General features: G+C 43.9%; 1 protein-coding gene and 1 long non-coding RNA gene across 9 annotated transcripts in view; both read right to left on the bottom strand.

Moving 5' to 3' along the window:
- Nucleotides 1–4669: 4669 nt before the first annotated feature.
- On the bottom strand, nucleotides 4670–10016 carry LOC310688800. Its single transcript, XR_014517195.1, has 2 exons — nucleotides 9981–10016; nucleotides 4670–5939 (listed from the first exon to the last, which is right to left on the bottom strand). It is a non-coding gene; the product is annotated as an uncharacterized lncRNA (long non-coding RNA).
- Nucleotides 10017–17353: 7337 nt separating this feature from the next.
- ERCC8 (ERCC excision repair 8, CSA ubiquitin ligase complex subunit) overlaps nucleotides 17354–24840 on the bottom strand; it is a 37707-nt gene continuing 30220 nt past the window's right edge. For 7 of the 8 annotated variants that reach the window (XR_014517075.1, XM_083465460.1, XM_083465462.1 and 4 more), the window contains 2 exons: nucleotides 20601–20687; nucleotides 17354–18249 (listed from right to left, as the gene is read on the bottom strand). Coding sequence is in view for 6 of the 8 variants with exons in the window: in XM_083465460.1 (XP_083321586.1) it covers nucleotides 18181–18249; nucleotides 20601–20687 (156 nt within the window). In the remaining 2 variants the exon portion in view is untranslated. Of the gene's footprint in view, nucleotides 18250–20600; nucleotides 20688–22072; nucleotides 22131–24840 lie in introns of those variants that run through there. The other variant, XR_014517076.1, reaches the window with a different exon arrangement.

The raw sequence follows: 24840 nt of genomic DNA, 5'->3' as shown, positions 1-24840 counted from the left end.
TAGAAGACATCTGAAGGCAGTCTTGGATAGGGAAGTTTGTTTTTTTTTAAAGCGTTTTATCATATATATATATATATATATATATATATATATATATATATATATATATATTGGAATCTGTCCAGAGTGTCTGGGGCAAGTCAGATGGATGGGGTTTAAATAATGGGGGGGGGGGGATGTTGTCATTGTTCAGAGTTCAGGACCAAAAAGAGCTGCCTGCTGTGAAAAAAAAGTACTTAATCATAATGTTTTGGTGTAATTTTTGCTGTTTGCATGCAAGTACAATGCAAAAAAAGGGAAAAAAGTTATGGAAATGCTTCATCTTCAGGTGGTGTTGTCCTAAGTCTGTCAGACCACACATTGCTGAACTTGTCAGACAAGTTCCTTTGCAAGATAATGGCCATAGCTTTCTTGCTTTGTTGGCAGCCCATGAGGGGGGCGGGAATAGCATGTTGCTTTACAAGTGCCTGGAATCTCTTCATCATTTGGAAATTGGTGTGGCATGCAGGTGTCTTCTACTTTGGCCAGACTTTAATGAGAGCTTAACAGCTATCTGCTGGAGAGGATGAACACGATGGGAGGATTATTATTACATGTGGTGGCAATGCCCAGTTGCACAAGACATTGGCGCAATTGTTTTCCAAACTATTCCTTCCATAGCGCAATAACTTCTTCCTCCGGAGTGACCCAGGTCTACCAGTGCTATCACACTTTCCAGAAACTATGCAAAAAGTGTCACACAAAACAAAAACCAAATTATCCACCTACTCACAATGGCAAGTCTGGAGTTGGTCCATCACTGGAGATTCCATTCCCATTTCACTCTAAAGGGATGGTGGAATAAGACATGGCCATTGGTAGAAAAAGTCACAGAACATAATAGGCAACTTTGAGGGGTTGAATTCAAAACATAATTCTCAGTTATCTGGTTTCCGTTTGATTGATTGATCACAAAAGAAATTCAACAATCAATCAATCAATCAATCAATCAATCAATGTATTGTGTAAAGGCCTTTACAATGAACAACAGAGAGGAAAAGCAAAGCTTTCCTCTGAAATTACACCATAAAATTTACAGCATAAAAATTTTACAGCATAGTTTTAAAATTAGAAAGCATTAACATAGCTGAAATGGAACTACATAGCTGCCAGAGCAAATTTGGCTACCAGGTGTGTGATTTGTAGAACTTTTATTAGCTAAGAATTTGTTCTGTGACGACAAGGAGCAGTTTCTGCCCTGCCCCCATCTTATGGACTGGTATTGTATGTAAATATTGACCTTTAGTTTAAACATGTATAAAATACTTTAATCTTTTTGTAAACCACTTTGAGATTTTCTTTTACAATCAAGCAGTGATTTATTTTATGAAATAAAAGCTCTCCACAGGCACCAGTTGCTCTCAGTGCTATTTTTCTGGAAAAAGAGGTGCCGGAACTCAACATGAACGCCTCCCTTGTTCTCTTATCATAGCAATGGTGCCCACCTGAGAGGTGCCGGAACTGAGTTCTGGTGAGTTCTGGCTGGGGGGAAAAGCCCTGGTTGCTCTTGGCCAGGGGTAGGAAACCTAAGGCCCGGGGGCTGGATGCGGCCCAATCGCCTTCTCAATCCAGCCTATGGACAGTCCTGGAATCAGCATGTTTTTACCTGAGTAGAATGTGTCCTTTTATTTAAAATGCATCTCTTGATCTCTTGGTTATTTGTGGGGCATAGGAATTGGTTCATTTTTTCCCTTCAAAATATAGTCCGGCCCACCACATTGTCTGAGGGACGGTGGACTGGCCCGCGTCTGAAAAAGGTTGCTGACCCCTGCTCTTGGCCATGCATGTCTGCCTTGTGCACCTCTCCTACACCTCTGGCACCCATGGAGTGAGGAAGTCTATCAGCAGCATCTCTTCACTTGCAGCCTTCTCACCCTTCTCTGCAACACTTTCTCCTTCCCTCGCTGGCCTTTCATCTTCCGCTGTTGACACCCAAGGAGTGGTGGAATCAATTAGCAGCTGGACCTCAGTCCCAGCCTTCTCACTCTTCTCTAAAGAGCTGTCTTCCTCCTTTGCTTCAGCTACCAACTGCTTCTCTTTGGAGCCCAAGCCTCTCAGCTGCTCATCCATTTCCTGGATCCCTTCAGCCTGGGTGTTCTGAAGCTGGACTTCTGGAGAACCCTCAACCCCTTGTAGTATCTGATAAGGCATGGCCCCCACTTCCTCATATGGGATCTCCTTTTTCTTTCCAAGGATGGTCTTAGACTTCTCTACTTGCCACTCAAACTCTGCTTGCCATCCAACTGCTTGTACTGCTGCTCCATTCATTGGTACATAGCATTCAACTGCTGTTCAAACATCTTAGATTGCTGGCTCTGTTGTTCCAAGAGCTGCAGGCTTTGCTGCTGGAGCATCCATCTGAATTGTTCCAGGAGTGTTGCCTTTTCTTCCTCCAGGTCAGCTCAGGCACACCTCGCTCACAGGTCCTCCTCCAGGAAGCACGAATCCCACTTCTAACACCAGTGTTGCACACCACCCCAATCTATGAGTGGTGGGAGATTCCAGGGGTTCCAGGTGCTTGCCCAGGGTTTGGTTTCTTTGGAATGAGGGACAGTGAAAATGGTGGTGTTTTATGATATAAGATTTATTTTCACATATATACAACCTGAGCCCAAGGTGGAAGGGCTCACAGCCTTAATACCCCTAAAAATATTGCTTCTCTCATAGTCACAGCCTTTGAATCAAGCAGAAATTAAGCATGCCTGTCTCTCTAGCTGCTGCCTGCTTCTAGCTCAGCTCACACACAACTGGAGTAAAAATAAAAAAATTCCTTCCAGTAGCACCTTAAAGACCAACTAAGTTAGTTCTTGGTATGAGCTTTCGTGTGCATGCACACTTCTTCAGAATTCAGAATTCAGAACACGGCTACCTATCTACAACTGGAGTAGTTATTGCCCTTCTAAGTACAAGCCAGGTAAGGGCATTATCACTTATTTTGTTATACTAATGCCCTTAGGTCCTTTGGTGGCAACTATCACTATTCTCTCACAAAGAAATTTCCCACTAGTTAAACAACAGAATCCATTAGATTTTAACCCTTGCTGGATCCAAGACTCCAGGAATTAGAAGGGGCTCAGGCACCATACAGACCAACTCCCCAAACTGGCAACACTTCCTCTCTCTAACAACACGTTGGATGGCCATCTGTCATGTATGATCTAGCTGAGATTTTTGAATTGCAGGGGATTTGACTAGAAGACCCTCGGGATCACTCCCAGCACTACAATTTTTTGATTCTACAAACAGCAGACTAGCAACTTCCCTGTAGAGAAATAAGTTAACAAATTTAACAAAGACATCAAAACATACACAGTTACACTTTTAACTCAACACCGGTACAGTAACAGCTTATTCTTTTAAAGCAAGTTTTCTGTCCATCACAATGCCCAGGAAGCTCTGGGCAGTTTCCTACTTAAAACATTTCCCTGCCCCAATTACTAGTATTTACCCATTAAGGTGCTGTTTACCAGGCCCGTGCAAAGCTCGTCTGAGGCCCAGGGTAAGAGTCTTGTTAGAATAAAGTTATAAACTCAAACAAAATAAGCAGCCTGTCCCGGGGGGGGGGGGCGGGAGCCAGCCATCTTAGCCCTCTGATGCCTGGGGCAAGTGTACCTGGCTCCCCTCTGCATGGTCCTGCCATTTACTGTAAACAGCACCTTTATGGGGATATAGCAGGCCAGGAGATATGCTTTCAGTTGGAAATTAGCCCTGGGACTCAATCTGTATCATGGTTCTGTGCTTGTGCTTTTCCTTCCAACGAACTGCAGCTAGCTTAAGTGTACTTTTTGTAAAAGTGTCTGTGTGTGCTTTCTACAAAAGTATGCACATAATATTGTTACACACCAGCCCAGTCTCTGAGTGGTGAGAAATTCCAGAGGACCCGTGCACTTTTTCCAGGGTTCAATTTCCTGGGTATGGAGGTCAATGGAGACTGTGGTGTCTTTAAGATATACAGTGTATGGTTTCATAAACAACCTGAGCATTGGGTGGAGGAGCTCGCAGCATTCACACCCCAGATGATCTTGCTTCTTCATTAGATAGCCACAGATGCATCTTATGCTCAGAAGAGAGCAAGACATGTGTCTGTCTCCAGCTCCTAGCATTCAGCTTTCAGCTCACACCTGCAACAACTCTCCTACCCAGTCCAGGTTTCAGCTATTGTTCTCCACCAAAGGTAATGTGTCATCAGTCCAGGCGAGGGGAGTGGGGAAAAGCCCCACCTCTCTTCCTGGAGAGCACCATTGTCTTACTGCAGCTTCTGCAACCTATCTCCTTCTTTGAGATCCCTATGAGATCCCTTATCAATTAACAATTTTTAGCTAATTGCTAAAAACTGGGAGAAAAGAAACTGTGCCAACAAAAAAGGAATGGCAAGATAAACTGTTAGAGTATATTGAACTGGCTAGATTAACAGAGGCAATTAGAGATCACACTAGACAAGAGTTTCAAAAAGCATGGGGGAAATGCAGAGAATACTTCACAAAAGAGTGCCCTAAAATACATACCTGGACTTCTTTCTATTGATGTCTGCAGGAGACTTTGTGGATTATTTAACTTATAATTAGAAAAATCTTAATAACTATTCATAAAGGAAACAGTTTATAAGAAGTAAACAAGGAGGCCAGATACAGGATAATGGAAGTATTTTATTTGGTTGTTTGTATTGTTGTGTGTTATGCTCACTATGTTATGTTCATGTTTAATGAGGGTGGATTAGTGTATTGGGGGTGGGGGGGTTGTGTTATGTTGTAAATAAAATTCCCATAAAAATTTAAAAAATAAGCTGTCGATAAAAATTAAGAGAGAGAGAGAGAGAGAGAGAGAGAGAGAGAGAGAGAGAGAGAGAGAGAGAGACTCCTTCTGTGGCCATTTAAAGTCATTTTCTTACACACACAAAAAATGTCTGACTGGTTCAGCAACCTCTTCTACTAGATTCTCACCCTCTCTGGATACAGAATCAGTGGCCTGGAAGGGATCCAATAACATCATCCAAACGGACTTCCACAAACTCGTGACACTATGTAGTTTGACCCTTGGGACAGATGCAGAGCAATCCTGTGTATACAGGGATGGTCCCTGCTCCATTGAAAGAAGTTGTGGTGCAGCCTCTCCCGAATAAACTGGATTTTGAACCTTGGGATTGGAACAATCAACCTGTTGCAAATACCCTACTGAAGGAGGTAGTGGAGAGGGTTGTGATACGGCAGCTACAAGCATTATTGGATGGCAGAGATTATTTAGATCCTTTCCAACCTGCCTTCAGATCTGGCCATGGGGCTGAGTTGGCTTTGGCTACCTGGATGGATGACGTCTGCAGAGAGTGGGACACGGGGAGTATAACGTTGCTCCTGCTTCTTGACTTCTCTCTCTCATATATACATAATATGTATTATGTGAAAAGCCTACACACACACACACACACACACACACACACACACACCGGTATATGATTTTCATATAATACATATTAAGAACATCATACACTACCATTCTTATGTTTCTGTGACTTCCCATATCAATAAGACGTTATATCTCCACTGTCTGAACTGTCCTCTTGCTTCTAACATGACACAAAGTGTAAAATATAAACCTGAAAATAACATATTCTTGTTCTTCTGTTGCACGAGATATACATCCATCTCGTATTGGACAAGAAATAAAAGTATTTACTTGTAATCCGAAAAGGGTTTCTATTCTTCTACAAAAAAACCTCATCGGTAGAGGCTCTTAGTCTAACAGGTAATTTTGCCCTTTTGGCATAGTCCATTAGTTTGTTGATCCGTTCTTCTTTTGTGGGTATTGCCATTTCCTTCCACTTCTGTGCATATAAAATCCTTGCTGCAGTTGTACATCTCTCTTAAGCTGTCGATAACATTGGCCATGGTATTCTCCTAGATCAGCTCCAGGGAACAGGAGTTGGTGGCACTATGGGGGTTAGATTTTCAGAACAAGACTTCCAATTCCAAAATTAAGCAATGAGACAGCAGCAAACACTGCACATACCCCTTTAAAACAGAAGTGCCAGAATTCAGTGGTGAGATGGATGAGGAAAACAAGCTTAGCTTAAATCCTGGTAAGAAAAAGGCACTGTGGCTGAATGGTTCCTGTGTCCAAGAATTTGGTCAATTGCTTGCACTTGGATGGACTTGCGCTCCCTATACAGGGGTGGGCTTGCACTCCAGAGGTGCTTCTAGATCCAGCTTTGTCACTGGAAGCTCAGGTAATGTCTGTGGCACCTGGATTTCAGGGAGATGCCTTTCAAATTGCCGCTTCCATTGAGAGAAGACTCCATTTACAGAAGACTCCTAGTTCCAGACATACCTAGCAATTGCAAAGCATTTTGGGACATTTCAGGTTTCCATTTAGATTTGATTGAAACTGGGAGCCAAAAAAAAAAAGGCAGAAACTGACAGGCTGAATCCACAAGACCCCCAGAGGGGATTCTTTGGCATTAACCCCAAAACTGAACAGAATAATAAAAACCACCCACAGTATAAGTGATGCATAGCTCTTCATATACATTCCAGAGTAGTTCCTGCTTGTGTTTGAAAGCTTTTGACTGTCACAGGTATGATTAGCAATGGAAGTTGGGGGCATGGAAAGCTTTGGATAAAAAAGCATGGTCCAAAGAAATACCAGAACTCACTTGCAGCATAAATACAGGGTTCATTTTCTCCCCACACATATATAGCATTTGAGCAGCAAAGGGGGCAATCCTGTGCACCATGTATTGGAAGCCAGTCTCACTCTGTTCTGAATCACTTCGTGCACTAGTGTGACATAATAGACATGTTTAGAATAAGTATCAGGAATGTATTTCACTAAATGCTACAATCCTTTAAAGGCCCAGGATCAAGTTTTGGACCAGCAGAAGACAACAATGCTGATGTTCCCTATCTGAGAATGTGTTCCATATTCACTGATCACACCGTTCATTGTATCAGACACCTTCAGACTACTCTTCCCTCTTTGGAAGTTTCCCAGTACCAGGAGCAATTTCTTTTCAGTCCTGCCCTGTATTGGAATGCAGGCTCACTCGAACCTGTCTGCTTTTGCTGATTCCAGCCTCCCAGCAATCCCTTTGTATAGAACAGGCTAGTCAGAAATTTACCTTCTCATTGGTTGTGCCTCTTCATGAGTTCATATCCTAGATCTAGCCCATTTCTCCTCCCCTCCCCCTCTTTGCTTCACCTTCCTGCTTTCATTAGTGAATTTTTACTACCTTGGGGGCCTCCAGATGTTTAGACTTTAGCTTCCACCCCCTTCCAGCCACTGCCTTTTTAATTTTCTACACCAGGGTCAACTGAGCTGTGGCCTTCTGGGTACAGTGGTACCTCGGGTTAAGAACTTAATTCATTCTGGAGGTCCGTTCTTCACCTGAAACTGTTCTTAACCTGAAGCACCACTTTAGCCGCATCACCGGAGCACGATTTCTGTTCTCATCCTGAAGCAAAGTTCTTAACCCGAGGTACTATTTCTGGGTTAGCAGAGTCTGTAACCTGAAGCGTCTGTAACCTGAGGTACCACTGTATTGTCATATTGCAACGCCATCAACTGCAGCCAACATAGCCAATGGTCAGGGATGGTAAAAGTTGCAGTCCAACAATATCTGGAGGGCAACAGGTTGCCAGCCCTGTTCTACACAGAAACCCCAATCCAGCATTATCTGATGTTGATCTCAGCTGTTAACATCTCCAAGTTATACCCAACTGAAAAACATAAACTGATCAATAGCTTTATTTCGATTTGTGACCCCATTGCAAATAAAAAAATGTGCAGGGTAGAGTCTGAAATTCAGTGTGCTGAGCAAATCCCTTGAAGAGGGAAGTGTGTGGACAATTGTGGAAATTAATTAGTTTTGCTTTGTCGGTTCCAATGTTATTCCTATTCACAGGGCTCTGTGTGAAGTTTTCAAGATTGGGGTAATTATCTTGTCCATTGGAAATTCCACTCTCCAGGTAGTTTTAACCCATGGCATTATTTTCAGAATACAATGACTCATTAGGTTGAAGTATTTCATAAGATGTGTGTTTTTCCATAGAAAAATAATCATCACTAAAGGAGGTTTTGAATTAGCTTTGCTGGAATCCTTTGAAAACCCAGTCTCTCTCTGTATGTGTACAAAGGGGGGGGGGAGAGAATCTGAAAAAGGAAGAGAATCTTAAAATTGCAGTCTAGAACACATTAGGAAATGTATGGGAAGAAAACAAAACTGACTTTAAAAGCATGCATTCGCTAACTTTTTTACAAGTAGAAGTCTAGATGTGTACAGTGGTACCTCGGGTTACATACGCTTCAGGTTACATACGCTTCAGGTTACAGACTCTGCTAGCCCAGAAATAGTGCTTCAGGTTAAGAACTTTGCTTCAGGATGAGAACAGAAATCGTGCTCTGGCGGCACGGCGGCAGCAGGAGGCCCCATTAGCTAAAGTGGTGCTTCAGGTTAAGAACGGACCTCCGGAACGATTTATGTACTTAACCCAAGGTACCACTGTATATAAAAATGATTAGCCCTCTCACCTGGGCTTGGACTTGCTTCCCTTTGTCTCCCGCAAAACTTCCAGACTTGGGACCCATGATTGTGACCTCATTTCTCACCAATGTGGCTTTAACTCAAACTAAAATTCTAAGACACTTGACTTTCTTAAACAAAATGAGTTCATTAGCCAACCTAAACAAAATGACAGCCAAACTAAAATCACTGCTAGAACTTTGCTAAAAGCAGACCCACTCTACTACTCGCTGTGCTACAACAAACTGTACTTATTTCTTTTCTGTTGCATTTTCCCCATGTAACTGCTAACTTGTTGTCCTTAGGGAAGATGACATCTTACATGCATTCTGTACAGTTTCCAGACAGTCTTCAAAGACAGCCTCATATATAGGTCCATTAATTTTCTAACCCGGAGCATCTTCTAAACCAGTGGCTCCCAATTAGCTAATTATTGAGGACCCCCTATTTTTCAAAAGCCAAGCCACAGACCCCCCTACTTTCTATGGTAGTTACCTGTGCAAAGCAATTTTTTGAAGAAAATGTGGGGTGGCCCCTAATAAGCAAAGGATCTTTGGTATAGTAAAAAAACAGACCATAAAATTTGTGATATTACCACAACTTGCCTATCCCCAAACTGTAGGAAAAACTTGTCTCCATTGCTCCACTACAACTGAATTTAAAAAAGCAATTGTGTCCCTAACTTGCAAGTGTTCTATATGCAGAAGGCTATTTATAGGAGAGAGTATTCAAACACGGTCCTCTTTACTTCTAATCTGAGATGGTACTTTTTAGCAAAACTTTGCAGCAGATGGTTCTGCTAACTGAGGGATCTTGCACCTTCAGGACATAGGTGTAGGCTTGGATAAGGCTTGATAAATTATTGGTGAAGACTGAGTAGAAAAACAGCTGGAATTTTGTAATGTTGGCAATAGTCGTTGTGGCAAGACAGTCCAGTATGCAACCTGAGGGCCGCACACAGCCCTTGAGGCCTTCTTTTTTTTTTGCAGTCCTCAGCAACATTTGATGCCTCCCATCCACCCTGCAGCCCTCGTGTGGGTAAGCAAGGCAAGGAGTTGGGCTTCGGGAAGGAGGCAAGAGGGCTTTGGCAGGATCCTAGAGTCCCTCAATCTCCTTCCCAAAGTCTAGTTAGCATAGGAGCAAACTCCTGGGGACCGAGGGGGCTTCAGTTCCCCCATAAAATATTTGAGGGGGCCAGGTCACCCCAAAGTTGATGGGCACTTGCCATTCAAATGGTGTGTGTACACCATGTAATGCGATTGATTATGTGGGGCAGGGTTTACCTGCCCCCCCAAAAAATATGTTAATCAAGTTGGCACCCCTGCTAGATCTGCACAGGTTGCTGATTTGTTACTGGGCCAAGTTATATTAGCATATACCAGTAACACCCTTAACTAAACATGTAAATTAAAATCCTACAAATGCTTACCTCTGGATCTTTGGCATGAGAAGCAGGACAGGCAAGCACTTTGTTTACTGCAAGGATGAAAAGTGCTGCTTGCTAGCAATCATGTGGGCTGGGATTCCTTACATTCTATGCGTTCTATGCTCTCAGCTGCAACACCAAATTACAGTTCCCAGATGCCATTTCTCCCTACAGTAAGTAACCTCTGGCACCACTGCTTTGGCAGTAGCAGACAGCTGGATAGACACATTCTCTATTGTCTTAATTCCCTTGCTTGCAAGGAAGGTGGAGAAAAGGAACGTGGTATTTCCGTGTCTCCTTGGTTTTTTGATGACAGCAGCAGCCTGTGTGCTTTTCCTCTGCAAATGAGAAACGCCTACTTTCAATGGATTCATTCAAGCCTTCTATGAACACACTGAAGAGCACTAGCCACCTGTTTGCAGCGAAGGAGGAATAACCTTTCCATTCACAGTCTCAGTCAAATGTGACCTTCACACTAAAGCTCCACATTTCATGTACTGTACATCAGTTTTAAACGCCTTACAATCAAGTTATTCTGCCTCGCACACAGGGCAGCAAGGGATAAAAATATTGCTGTTTGGGCATGATTCATGACAAAGTTATACTAATCTGCTTCCCACATACAGCTTTCTCCACCCACCCTCTCTCAATTTTGCTAGGATTTAAACTGTGAATAAGTACTTTCCTTTTGATTTTCTTCTTCTCCTCCAAGCCCCAGGGCATTCCGGTTGCCTTACTTGGAAATAGTCCAAACACTCCCATGCTCTTGTCATTCCAAACCAGAATCACGCAAATGTCTTCGTAACCCGTTCATATCAGGAACATGTGAAGAGAAAGCAACACCTGCAGCTGCTGAGTAAACCAAGGTTTACCTGGCTTTTTCTCTTCTCTTTAGCCACAGCAGATGCTGTAACTCTCCTGCCGTTTGACTTCACCCCTGAAGTCTTCCATTGTTTCGAGAGACAGACAGATGCCAACAACAAGAAGACCCTGCTTACCCTCTAGTTCAGATGGCAAATATGGTATCTTGCATTCAGACTCTCTGTGCTTTCTTTATAACACTGAGAGGAAGGGGATTGGAAGTTTTAATTATTTAATTTAAACTATTATTTCAATCAATTCATTCATATTTAATTAAAATAATTATTGTAATTATCTGTTGCAGAGGCTTAGCCCCCTTAATGGGAATGTGAACTGAGTGGTTAATCTGTTTAAAAGTGGGCCACTCTGCAATTGCACCAGGCCATGTGGAGAATGTGAACCCTTGCCTTGGACACAGGACATTGTGGGGCTGCAATTCTTATGAAGAGGAGCGCTGCTGCTTCCACTTCATTGCACAGGAGTGTTCCTTCAGCACAGTAAAACAGCTCTAGACTGGAAGAACTCTTTTAACTAGTTTATTCCACGTCCCAGATGAGGGATTCCTCATCAGAGGACAACCTGAAGGCCCCATCATTACATGAAGCCCTGAATTAGGCTCAATATGGGGGTGAGGAACCAGGATTCTCAGAAGAAGCTAAAGAAGGAATGTCTGCACCAAGGGAGATTCTGACCTCTGGCACTGAGGCAAAAGAAGTCAAAGCGGCCTGGTACGCAGGCTAAGACCCTACCTGCCCGCGAACTGTCTTGCCAGAGTAGTGCATGCTCTAATTATCTCACGCTTGGACTACTGCAATGCGCTCTATGTGGGGCTACCTTTGAAGGTGACCCGGAAACTGCAATTAATCCAGAATGCGGCAGCTAGACTGGTGACTGGGAGTGGCCGCCGGGACCACATAACACCGGTTCTGAGAGATCTGCATTGGCTCCCAGTACGTTTCCGAGCACGATTCAAAGTGTTGGTGCTGACCTTTAAAGCCCTAAACGGCCTCGGTCCTGTATAGCTGAAGGAGCGTCTCCACCCCCATCATTCAGCCCGGACACTGAGATCCAGCGCCGAGGGCCTTCTGGCGGTTCCCTCATTGCGAGAAGTGAGGCTACAGGGAACCAGACAGAGGCCCTCTCGGTAGTGGCGCCCGCCCTGTGGAACGCCCTCCCATCAGATGTCAAAGAGATAAATAATTACCTGACATTCAGAAGACATCTTAAGGCAGCCCTGTTCAGGGAAGTTTTTAATATGTAACGCTGTACTGTTTTTAACACTGATTGGGAGCCGCCCAGAGTGGCTGGGGAAACTCAGCCAGATGGGCGGGGTATAAATAATAAATTATTATTATTATAAAGCCTGAGGGGGAGATGGCACCTCTGGGTGAAGATAGCTGATAGGAGTCATCTGAGGTCAGGAGTTGGGTCAAGCAGTTCCAACTCAAAAACTTCAATGCTAGGCTGGAAGAGAAACACCATCTCTGCGCCAGTGTTCTGCTTCATCTGCTATCTAATCTCCTGCCTGTTGTGAACCTGACCTGGGCCTGTCTTGCCCATGTCCTTATTTGCTCCTGTATCAATTAAATGAGGAAGACAAACAATAAAAAATATTATTTATGGGGTGATATGAAAGCAGAGGTAGTATTTGTATTGCTCAGTCTTTTCAGGTGTCCTGCTGCAATTCAAAGAGGAAGTAAAAGCAATTTATGGATGCAAATCAAAGGAACGCTGCAGAGATTACTTTCCTTTTCTGTTATTTAGAATTTCAATTAATTTTGTTCAGTTGATGTATTCAGATTTGTCTCACCCAGATGCACTTCAGGATAGTCCTACTTAAAAAAATTATTTATATGGGAAACATAAAATTCCTTTAAAAATAAGTAGTAACTAGGGCACTTTCTCCAGCCTGTAAACATGGTTTTATTGAATTTCACTAGTGAGCTCTGAATTCCATGCAGAGTGGCAGCATCTATAACCAGCAAGGAAATAATCATATTTCAACAGTGTACTGTCACTAGTAACTGGAATCGGGCCTCCCGCCTTCTGTAATTGCTCTGTATAGGGCTTGAAAGCTCTCCTACAGCTTTGGGCCACAGGCCACAAATCAGGCAGAATCATGCCATGGTTTCCTTCAGATTTTCTCAGGTGTGTAGCTTCTGAGAGCCAGTGTGGTGTAGTGGTCAAGAGCAGTAGTCTCGTAATCTGGTGAACTGGGTTCGCGTCTCCGCTCCTCCACATGCAGCTGCTGGGTGACCTTGGGCCAGTCACACTTCTCTGAAGTCTCTCAGCCCCACTCACCTCACAGAGTGTTTGTTGTGGGGGAGGAAGGGAAAGGAGAATGTTAGCCGCTTTGAGACTCCTTAAAGGGAGTGAAAGGCGGGATATCAAATCCAAACTCTTCTTCTTCTTCTTCTCTTCTTCTTCAAAATTTCAGCTCCTAAATTGCAGTTGAAAATTAGGTCATCCTAGGTGACAACTGCACTAATATCAATTTCTGTGCTGGCAAGTGTAATCTTTTTACTTGTTTACATAGCTGGCCACATTTCAAATCCGCATGTCTCTAAGCTAATCCGCATTGTAATATTAGGTCAGACTTATATATAATTTAACAGTGTTTCTCCCAAACTTTAAGTGCATTATATATTAGAACACTCGGTCGCTGGCTTCCCAACTGTGGTTGCATTGCAGCTCTGATGCAGCACCTTCCTGTAGAAGGAACAAATGCACTGCAAGGCACTGTAAGGTATTCCAATAGCAGGTGCTGCAGGTCTATAGCTGACAGGCACCTAGCACAATGGGAGGCCAGACGCTTGCTTGCATTGACAGCAACAGTATGCTGGCAAAAGGTCTTTCCTATTTCATGTTGGTTAATGCAACACTTCTGCACATTCCCACTTCTAGTGGGCTGACAGTCATTACAACACAAAATCAGTGTATAGTCCCTGAAATACAACCAAGCTTTTCAGCCAATTCTGAAATGTAAACAAATTTACTGTATACATTGAGAACTTCTCAAGACAGAAATATTTCAGGCTTGGACCCAGATCCAAACAGACTTGCTTGCGGAGACTTCCGGGGTGGCGCCTCCGATGATGGCGGACTCCCTCTGAACAGGAGGGACAAGCTCCACATGAAACGGGTCTTTACCGCTGCGGCGTAGCGGGGACCCTTCTGGAAATCACAGGCAGATGAAGCCTGTGACCGTGGGACTCGGCGGGCACCTTTAGCGCCCCCCCAACCCACTAAGGAACCCAGAAACAGGCTCCGAAGTGAAGAGGGGGAAGTGGCGCTGTGCTGTGAGTCGACTGCTTTTTCTGCGGAGTGAAGCCGCATAGCTGTCACCGGAGAGCGCTGCCTTTTTCCTGGGACAATTTGGCACTGAAATAACCAACCGTGAGTACTGGAACGTTAAATATCTGGATTTTAAACAAGTATTGGCGAAGCTAAAGGAATCTGGACTTTAAAATTTACCCCAACTTGGTACTGAAACGGAAAGAGCTAAACAGGAAGTCGCCTTTCCGTTCCCTTGTGTTATAACAAAGCAAAGACAATGCAAACTAGAGCCTTAAAAACCTCTCTTAAAAGATTGTCTTTCACCATTTAAAACAGTGGAACCCACCTTCGGAAGCAGGAGAAGAAGGGGGTCTTTTTATCAACTTGTTAAAACCTGCGGAAATAAAGCGAAAGTAAAGTAATTTTCCACCGTCCTGCCCCTGGAGCGGGGGGTCAGATTTGACGTTTGAAGCTCATTGACCAGAAATAAATATTTTGACAGATACCGTATTTTTCGCCCTATAGGACGCACTTTTTCCCCTCCAAAAATGAAGGGGAAATGTGTGTGCGTCCTATGGGGCGAATGCAGGCTTTCGCTGAAGCCTGGAGAGCGAGAGGGGTCGGTACGCACCGACCCCTCTTGCTCTCCAGGCTTCAGGAAGCTATCCCCCCAGCCGTGCAACCTCCCAGAGCGATGCCAAAGCTGTGCGCAGCTTCGCCATCGCTCTGGGACCCGTTCTGGGGGCTGGGATCGGGGGAAGCTCCGGCTTCCCCCGACCCCAGCCGTGCAAGCTCCCAGAGCGATGCCGAAGGTGCGCGCACCTTCGCCATCGCTCTCCGACCCGTTTGGGGCGATGGGGTTGGGCGAAGCTCCAGCTTCCCCCGCCCGCAGCCTCGCAAGCTCCGAGAGCGATGGCGAACGTGTGCGCACCATCGCCATCGCTCTCTGACCTGTTCTGGGGGCTGGGGTCGGGGGAAGCTCCAGCTTCCCCCACTCCCAGTCCCACAAGCTCCGGTAGCGATGGCGAAGGTGTGCTCACCTTCGCCATCGCTCTCGGACCCTTTCTGGGGGCTGGGGAAGCTCGGGCTTCCCCCACCCCCAGCCCCGCAAGCTCTGGGAGTGATGGCGAAGGTCCGCTCACCTTCGCCAGCGCTCTCTGACCAGCTCTGGGGGCTGGGGGCGGGGAAGCTCGGGCTTCCACCACCCCCAGCCCCTGCAAGCTCCGGGAGCAATGGCAAAGGTGCGCTCACCTTCACCATCGCTCTCAGACCCTTTCTGGGGGCTGGGGTGGGGGAAGCTCGGGCTTCCCCCAGCCCCGCAAGCTCCGGGAGCCACTCTGGCTCCCATTCTGGGGGCTGGGGTCGGGGGAAGCTCGGGCTTCCCCTGCCCCAGCCCCACGCCTGGGGGGGAAAAATAATTCCCCCCCTTTATTTCCCCCCCAAAAATCTAGGTGCGTCCTATGGGCCGGTGCGTCCTATAGGGCGAAAAATACGGTAGTTAAAAGGAGGGAAACATTGTGACTTCATTGTTTCTTTTCGCTTTAAAAAAAAAAAAAGAAAATGGACAGAATATTTTGAGGAAGATACTTTGTTCCTTGGGTACTCGAGGTAAAGAACAATCAGAAGCTTCTCCCCCTAGAGGGGAGCCATGAAACTGTAACCTGGGAACTGCAATTGTTTACTGATTTTGATCGTGGGAAGAGTTCTGCGACCTTGTAAGACAATGACTTCAGAAGCACTGTTGGGTGCTCTCTGTAATATAAGTGCCCTATTGGACCAATTAAGTCAGAAGATGGACTTTATGACAAAAGCTGCCAGTGCTCTTGATCAGGCAGTGGAAAATCATAAGGAGCCCATTCAGGAATTAAAACAGGAGTGTGCCAAGACAGAACAACGAAAAGAACAGGACTGTGTTGAATTTTGGGAGCTAGAGATGGAGGGACTTTTGGCCCAGCAGGAAAATGAGCCTTTGGATTTGAAAGATAAAGTCTTGATTGGACTAGAAATGGGGGGTTGGATTGAACCCCCTATGCTGGGATGTTTGGACTTTCAGAGCCCGGAAATGGGCCGTCAGAGATTTGGAGCTGTTGGGTTTTTTAAGTTTGGAGGGAATCTGAAACATGCTGTAAAACATTACATGGAGCTTAGTCTGGATTATGTGAAAGGGGCTGATTTGTCGAAAAGGGTCAAAAATACTACAAGGCTGGAGTTCCTGCGACTGAAAGGAAGAAATGAAGAAGAGCTGCAAAAGGGATATGGAAGAGATTCGAAGGCCTCGGATATAAGGGCACCAGGTTAATGCGCTAGACTAATGGGGGGAAAAGACTGACAACCCCGGGACCGGGGGGAGGGGACGCTGGAAGAAGATTAAATTGAACTTTCTTATATTATTACTACTATTACTAGAAAAGTTTTATGAATGTTGGGAAAATGCTGAAATGAAATTAATTGGCTCTCGCTAAAATATTTAAAGAATCTGGTAAAAGGGTTGGTTTTGAGAAATTCATAAAAAAAGAAAAAGATTTGAGTTTTAAACTTTAAGTTTGTTTTTAAAAGATAAAATGAGATTAGAGTAAGATAACATAATGATAAAATATTATGAACTATGGAAAGGATTTGCTGGGACAATTACTAATCAAGAAACAAGAGATGGGAGGGGGAGGAGGTCAGGGAAAGAAGGTAATGAAATTTGGAGAATTTGGAAAAAAATGGTTTTATTGTTTCTTTTTCTTTTTGTGTTTCTATCTTTCTTTCTTTTTTCTTTTTTGTAATTTTGCCTTTTTTGGTGTATTTTTTTAAAAAAATTCTTGTGTTTCAATAAATATCATTAAAAAAACAAAAAAACAAACAGACTTGCTTGCAGAGATTTCAATTACTGTATTTTTCCGTGTATAAGACTAGGGTTTTTTTAAACCAAAAAATTAGGTGTAAAATTGGGGCTAGTCTTATACACGGGTAGTGCTGAGGGGGTGTTTTCTCAATTTGGAGTCCCCCAAAATAGGGGGCGTCTTATACATAGGGCCGTCTTACACATGGAAAAATACAGTATGTCTTACTGCCTGCCAAATAGAAGTAATAAGCAGTGCCAGTAAACAGTACACAATGTTCATTTTGGAGGTCAGAAGTGGGAAGATGAAGAAGGCGTTGAAGCTGTAACCTTGAGTTGCTGGGAGAGATAGTTCGCCATGATATGACTTTAGAAAAACATTGGGAGGTTAACTGTGCTTTAGAAAAGCTCATTAGATAGATAGATAAACTTTATTTGTATTAGCCAACAGCTATAGCAACATAAAACAAGAAATATATACAATTAAAAAGACAACAATCGGTAAAAAGGACAATCAAGTGATCAAATTATTGTTCAGATAGAGGCCCTTAATCTCATTATAAGCTTGGAAAGCTCATTTTTCGACGGTGAGTAGTATTTTTGAGCTTTGATTCTTTTAGAATCTGAACTATGTCAGGTGCCAGGCCTTCAAGAAAATGTAAGGCCTTGGGGGCAAAATGATTAGTTAACGCTTGCCAGCTGATCACCTACAATTCCGAAGCACTATTCCTTAAGAACTGAAGAGTTTTGCCTCGGGACATCCTCAAAAATACTTTAGGTTAAGGTGGGGAACCTGTGACCCTTGAGATGTTGATGGACTAAAACTCCCATCAGCCCCAGCCAGAATAGCCCAAGGGAACTGGAGTCCAGCAACACAGATAAGAACACAAGAGTCTGCAGGATCAGGCCAATGGCCCCTCTGGTTCAACATCCTGTTCTCACAGTGGCCCACCAGGTGCCTGTGGGAAACCTGCAATACTCTCCCCTCCTGCAGTTTCTAGCAACTGGTATTCAGAAGCATTACTGCCTCAGACCACAGGAACTCATGGAATTGCGTTATCCAGCAGGCCTGTTTTTATGAAGTGCCAAACAGAACATAAAAATCTGGTATTATTTAAAAACAAGAAACACTGCACAGTTGAAACAAAAGGCTGTTGTCTGGACCCGTGGTTTAATATTCTTTCTTCAGAAAATACTGTGCATAGCTGAATGTTTCATGTCCAACAACCTATTAAGAATTCATCCATCCTCATCGCTGCTGCTCCATGCATCTTCATAAGCAGGATTCAGGCGCTGCTGAGGCCGCAACTGGAAAAAAGAAGATTCCATCAGCGATTCCATCTAGTCCGGCATTCTGTTCTCACAGTAGCCAACCAGACGCCTGTGGGAAGCACACAAGCAAGAGCACAACAGCATTCTGCCCACAGAAACTGGTAGTCAGATGTCCTGTCTCTGACAGTGGAGGCGTGGATTTCGGCAATCCTCTTTTAAAACCACCCAAATCTGTAGCAATTACTGTCTGCTGTGGGAGTTCTATGGTTTAACAATGTACTAGAAGTACTTTGGTTTTTCCCTGCCCTGAATTTTCTGACTATATGATTGCAACATTCAGCTTCATTGGATGTATGTCCATGAGTTCTTGTATTATGAGAGAGGGAGAAAAACTCCTCTATTCACTTTTCCCATGCCATGCGTAGGACTGAGAGTAGCTCAGTTAGTAGAGCAGGAGACTCTTAATCACAGGGTCTTGGGTTCTAGCCCACATTGAGCAAGATATTCCTGCATTGCAGAGAGTTGGACTAGATGACCCTTTGGTCGCTTCCAACTCTACAATTCTGTGATTCTATCCTGTCACCTCTTACTCACCTTTTCTTTAAAAAAAAACTTTTTTTGTGAACCACCCTGAAATATATGGGTATAGGCAGTGCTTTTTTCTGGGGGGGACGCAGGGGTACACATACCCTGAAACAGTTAGTGAATCTTTGTACTTTTGTCCATTTACTGTATTTATTTTTCACGATTTGAACAATAAAATGGTGATTTTCTTGTGTCAAAGTGAGAGTACCCCTTAACATTTTTTAAAGAAAAAAAGCACAGTAAACAACACACACACTCACAGAGAGAGAGAGAGAGAGAGAGAAGACAATAAGACAAAAGAAACCAGCATAAATAAAAACAAAAACAAAAACAGAGAGAAAAAGAGAAAAGGAGATGCAGAGTCCTCCCTCAAAAGTTTTGTCTCACAAAGACAGTGGTAGACTCAGCTCTCACCTGGGAGCTTTCCTTTCTCCTCCCAGTCTCTCACTCTGGAAAGCCTTCCCTTTTCTCACCTTTTCTCTAAATCCAAATGCGGCAACCTTTCCTCATAGGGTGCCACTCAGTCCCCTTGATCATTTTGATTGTCCTTTTCTAAATGTTCTCCAACTCTTGAGGTGACCAGAACTGTACAGAGTATTCTAAATGCAGTTGCATTTGTGGAATCAAGCCAGTCCCCCCCCCCCCCAGTTCTGCATGAATTTTATTCTGTATCTTAAGTTCTCAAGACATTTTAATTTCCCTGACCACAACAATAATAATTTTATTATTTATAAAGGAAAGGCTAAATGCAGAAGGGAGGGGACATGCCAACTGGATCTAGATGGACAGCAGGGCCAAAAAAAGAAGAAGGGTGGGGACAGAACAGTACTTTGCACATGTTGGGATGCATATGATTTCTGTGTCCAGGGCAGCTGTCTACCAGCTCCATCTGGTACACAGGCTGAGACTTGTCTTGCCAGAGTGGTGCATGCTCTACTTATCTCCCACTTGGACTATTGCAATGCACTCTACCTTTGAAGGTGACCCAGAAACTACAACCAATCCAGAATGTGGCAGCTAGACCGGTGACTGTGAGCGGCCGCTGAGACCATATAACACCAGTCCTGGAAGACCTACATTGGCTCCTAGTATGTTTCTGAGCACAATTAAAAGTGTTGGTGCTGACTTTTAAAGCCCTAAATGGCCTCAGCCCAGTATACCTGAAGGAGCGTCTCCACCCACATCGTTCTGCCAGGACACTGAGGTCCAGCGCCGAGAGCCTTCTGGTGGTTCCCTCACTGTGAGAATGAGGTTACAGGGAACCAGACAGACTGCCTTCTCGGTAGTGGCACCGGCCCTGTGGAATACCCTCCCATCAGATGTCAAGGAAATAAACAACTATCTGACTTTTAGAAGACATCTGAAGGCAGCCCTGTTTAGGCAAGTTTTTAATGTTTGATATTTTATTGTGTTTTAAATATTCTGTTGGAAGCTGCCCAGAGTGGCTGGGGAGGCTCAGTCAGATGGGTGGGGTATAAGTAATAAACAACAACAACAACAAATAACATATAGGATTCCACACAATTCCAGGACCTGGAATTCCATACTATGCTATTAACTATTATCCAGTACTGATGTGATGGTTCTGCAGAGGAACACGATATATCAGGTCCTGCATTACAGCAGCCTAAACTGAATGGATACCTTGTTCAGGCTTATGGAGCCATGTCAGTGAGAAATCTTTCTTACAATGACTTCATTGCTCACATGCAGGGATTTCTTCCTTTACTATCATGCGCAGAATATATCCCTTGTGTACAGATGCTCTAGTTTTCATCTTGCTCTACTAAAAAGCTATTTACCTCTTCAGAAGTATCATCAGGCTCTGGCTCTCTCAGAGATGGTACCCAGGCAAGGATATTGCCGTCTCTCCCACCACTATAAAGTTCCTGCCATGAAGGAACCAACAAAAAGTCACAGATCAGTTACTGAATACTGAAGAAGGCGAGCTTGAGGCAAAATAGGAATTGTGGGAGGGGGATCTGGAGAAAGGAAGTAAATTATCCACACTGGAGAAGCGATCTTACTTTACGAAAGGGGGCAGACATATCCCAGCAGCTCTGGAGGTCTTTCAAGGTCTTTCAAGCAAAACCCTTGGCGCAATTACTCTACAGGGCCCAAATCTGGACGGGAAATCATTGCCGCACACTTGAAACGGTCCAGTCTAAATTCTTAAGACAGATTCTAGCCGTTCCACCATGCGCACCAAATGCGGCCCTACGGCTGGAGACTGGCCTCCTCTCCGTCGAAACCCGAACCTGGTTAAGAACATTTAACTATTGGCTTCGCTTAAATTTAAACCCATCCGGACTACTACCTCTAGTAGCACGAGATGCACATAGAAGTCGGTGGTCCAAAGTAGTGCATCAAAAACTACTTATATGTGGCCTCCAAGCACAGCATCTCCTGAAAATGGGTCTCCCCAAGGCAAAAACTATTATTGGTCAGCGCATGAAGGATATTGAGCAGCAAAATAATCTGGTCTATATTAAGAAATTTAGTGCTTGGTACGCTTATCTGCCCCCCTCCCACTTTGATTTTCGGGCACCTTATTTGTCGACCTTAACCATTCCAAAACTCAGACGGGCCTTTACACTGGCCAGACTAAATATGTTACCCTCAGCTGTTCTTGAGGGCAGATATCAAGGAACTTCATTCGAGAACCGGCTCTGCCCCTGTGGAGCTGGCTGCGTGGAGACTGTCACACGTTCTCTTGTCTTGCCCCCTATATAAAGATCTCAGGGACGAGACCATCGCGCCGCTCCTGTCTGCCATCCCGGGCCACTCTTGCGAAGCCAAGCTGTTCTCACTCCTGGCCGACCAGAACGGCTCGACAACAGAGAAGGTTGCCAAATTTGTCGAGAGAGCAATGAGACTGAGAGCTGCTACCTGAGTGACATTAGCGTCGTCGCCCAGATTCCTCTCCTAGGATCTTACTATTATTATCGTTATGTTTTGCTACTATTATTTTGTCGTCCCCTAAAATGTATTTTATATAATTGACTTTTTAGTTTTATTCTTTGTGTGTCGTATTGTTGTTTTATTGCTATGGCCGATGGCTGACGCAGATAAAGACTCATTCATTCATTCCACACTGGAGTCTTCTCCCAATTATAGCAACTTCAGTGGGACTAATAGTGTGATCTTGAGCATGTTTATTCCCAAATCCCACAAAGGGCAAGAGGACATACTCCCAGGAAGTGTATTTAAGGTTGGATCTCAAGTCATTTGCTGCAAAGTCACACTGAAGCTAAGCCCAATTCTATTCGCATACCTCATAAAAGCAACATAGTTGTATTGAAGTTGTAGATGAGGGGATTACAGGATTAGTCCTGCATGAAAATATAAAGTAACTTTTAAAAAGTATTGCACCTAAATTACAATTCTTTTTCTGTAGTAATTTTATTTTAAAAACACTGATAAATAACTTAAGCTTGTTTAATTTTTTATTTCCATCTACTTCATCTTACCTGCTTAAAGCATTTTTACCCTGCTATTCAGCCAAAAAGGCTCTCAGAGCAACAGACAAACAGGCAATAAACGAGTTTATTCTATCTCACTTATGAATTGACTTATGTTTACTTTAACTTATTATGATTCATGACCTGCTATAGGCCAAAGGTTGAACTGATGTTAATCAGTAGAGTAAAGCAAAATGAGGCCTAATTAACTAATGTTACGGAAATGACAAACGGGGGGGGGGTGGTCTTTAAAATTGTTACGATGTTACAAATATTATGCCTGAATACAGTGGTACCTCTGGTTACGGATTTAATTTGTTTCGGGGTGCCGTGCACACCCTGAGAATCCGTAACTAGAGGCACCGCTTCTGTGCATGAGCATGTTGCACTTCTGTGCATGGAGCGAAACCCAGAAGTATATACTTCCGGGTTTGTCGCGGCTGTTGCCCAAAGATTCCATAACCTGGAGGTCACGCAACACGAGGTACCACTGTATATCCTTTCGACTTGACAGGTCAGGGAAAATACCTAGCTTTATAAATTTGTAGAAAATACATACTTTAACCGACTCTCCTCATTCCAACGCCATTTTAACCTTTAAAGAAAGGTGAATTTGGGCTCCACCTCCCTCCCTGAACCAAGAAGCAGGAAATCACTGTAGGCAGCAGGAACAGGGCATCCTGCCATAACTCCCCAAACGTGAGAACACATACATGGCACCCCACCCAGGGAATGACCAAGGGGGCAACAAGAGACATCCGCAGAGGCAGTTTAGCAAGTCAGGTGTTCTGAAAGCCCAGCTCCAGACAAGTCCTGAGGGCAAGGATATGTAAAGAGTTTTATTGTTCTTTTGGTGTTGAGAAAGGTGTCTCATAAAGTGACCTAATGTTGAACTTGTGTAAGCCTTGTATACCCTGCCCCATTTGTGACATGCTTGTGATGTAGTGATGATGTATCAATGATGCTGCTCGAAGTGTATTCTGGGGGAAAGAGGGAAGTTTTAAAAGAGGATGTCACCCCATGCTCAGGGTTCTTACTCCTGTGGGGACCTGTTGCGCAACAATAAAGATTGTGGTCTACTGACCGCTGTTTTGCTCCAAATTACTTGTCTGGAACTTCCTTCTTTTACTGACTGCATAGACCTGCAGGGGACTTGCACCCCGATGTGCTGGGCTGTTGAGTAGTCTCTCACCCCGGAATTTTTTCCCAAAACACTAACTAGATATTAATAACTAGGGCTAGGAATCCATGGCAAGCTTATCTTAAAGCTTATTTTGGTTTTAGAGTATCAGTGTAATACAGGCCCAGGTAAGCCCCACCCCAACCCACATAATCGATCACATGACCAAGTGCAAACACACTATTTGAATGGCAATGCCCATCAACTTTGTGGGGGCCTAGCCTCCACAATAATTTTATTGTGGGGGCCAAAGCTCCCACTGCCCCCTAGGAGTTGGTTCCTATGGTATGTATAGAAACCTCTGGCCTTTGCATGCTTGAAATGCAACCTGGCATACAAGAGTAAGCCACACATCTGTTGCCCCATCCACCTGTTTTCTGGCCACACTCACTATTGGCATATAGCACCCAGAAGGATGCCCACAAAGGAATAAGGATCTCAGACTCAAAAAAAAAAAAAAAAAAAAAAAAGGGTGTCCCATGGACAACCCATGGTCAATAGCTTAGTTGTTTGGTTGTAAATTGCTCTGGGTTGCCTTGGGGAAAATCAGCGACTAACAAATTCAATAAATAATAATGATAGTGGCAATCAGGGCAGACTCAGGATACCATTTCAGCTGTGGCACAAAGCGGCTGCAGCAGTTCTCAAAATTTACAAATGAATCTTTCTTTAAATGACTTGATTCTAGAGGTGTTGGGACAAGACACTTCAGGGGAGAAGGCTTTTTTTAACAAGTCAATTTATTTCTAAATGGAGCAAAGCAGCTTTAGCAACCTCGCCTCTTTTCACATCACAATCTAAAAATATTTCCCATGGAATCTGAATACAGTTAGGGCGCTGCATGTGTGCACAGCTCAATCAGGCAAATTGCTAGGCACAAGGAAGCCTTTATTGAGGCCAGCAAACCCATTATAATTTACGTCAGTTGTTGCATAAATGTTACACCATGCTGCCAGCCTTTCAAGTTAGGATTCCATATGTTTAATAGCTGTGCTGGTGGCAATTCCATATTAGATGTCCCATTAGAAACACACAGATTAAGATAAAATATTACGGTTAGGAGAGTGTTATACAATGTCTGTCCTGCTTAGCATCATAGCCAACTTGCGTTCACACTTGAGCACCATTATGTGCCTTTAGTTGTATTTTAAAAACAAAAACAAAACATTGGGGTGTTTTTTCATTGAAAGCTACTCTTTACTGATGGCCACAATGGCTAATAATTTCATTATGGTCATTGGCTATATAAAAAAAGTTAAGTACCTAGTTTAATTCCTCAAGACGATACCAGCCACAACAGTTTAAGAAAGGAGAGGATGCAGTTGACTAGCCCTGCCAGTAGAAGTCCTGTGCAAGGAGTTCCATTTGTGCAATAAGGCTTCTTCTTCACAGCTGGGTTGG

The sequence above is a fragment of the Podarcis liolepis genome, assembly GCF_965112155.1.
Source record: "Podarcis liolepis genome assembly, chromosome: 11".
NCBI lineage: Eukaryota > Metazoa > Chordata > Lepidosauria > Squamata > Lacertidae > Podarcis > Podarcis liolepis.
This window is presented reverse-complemented; position numbering and strand designations above follow the sequence as displayed.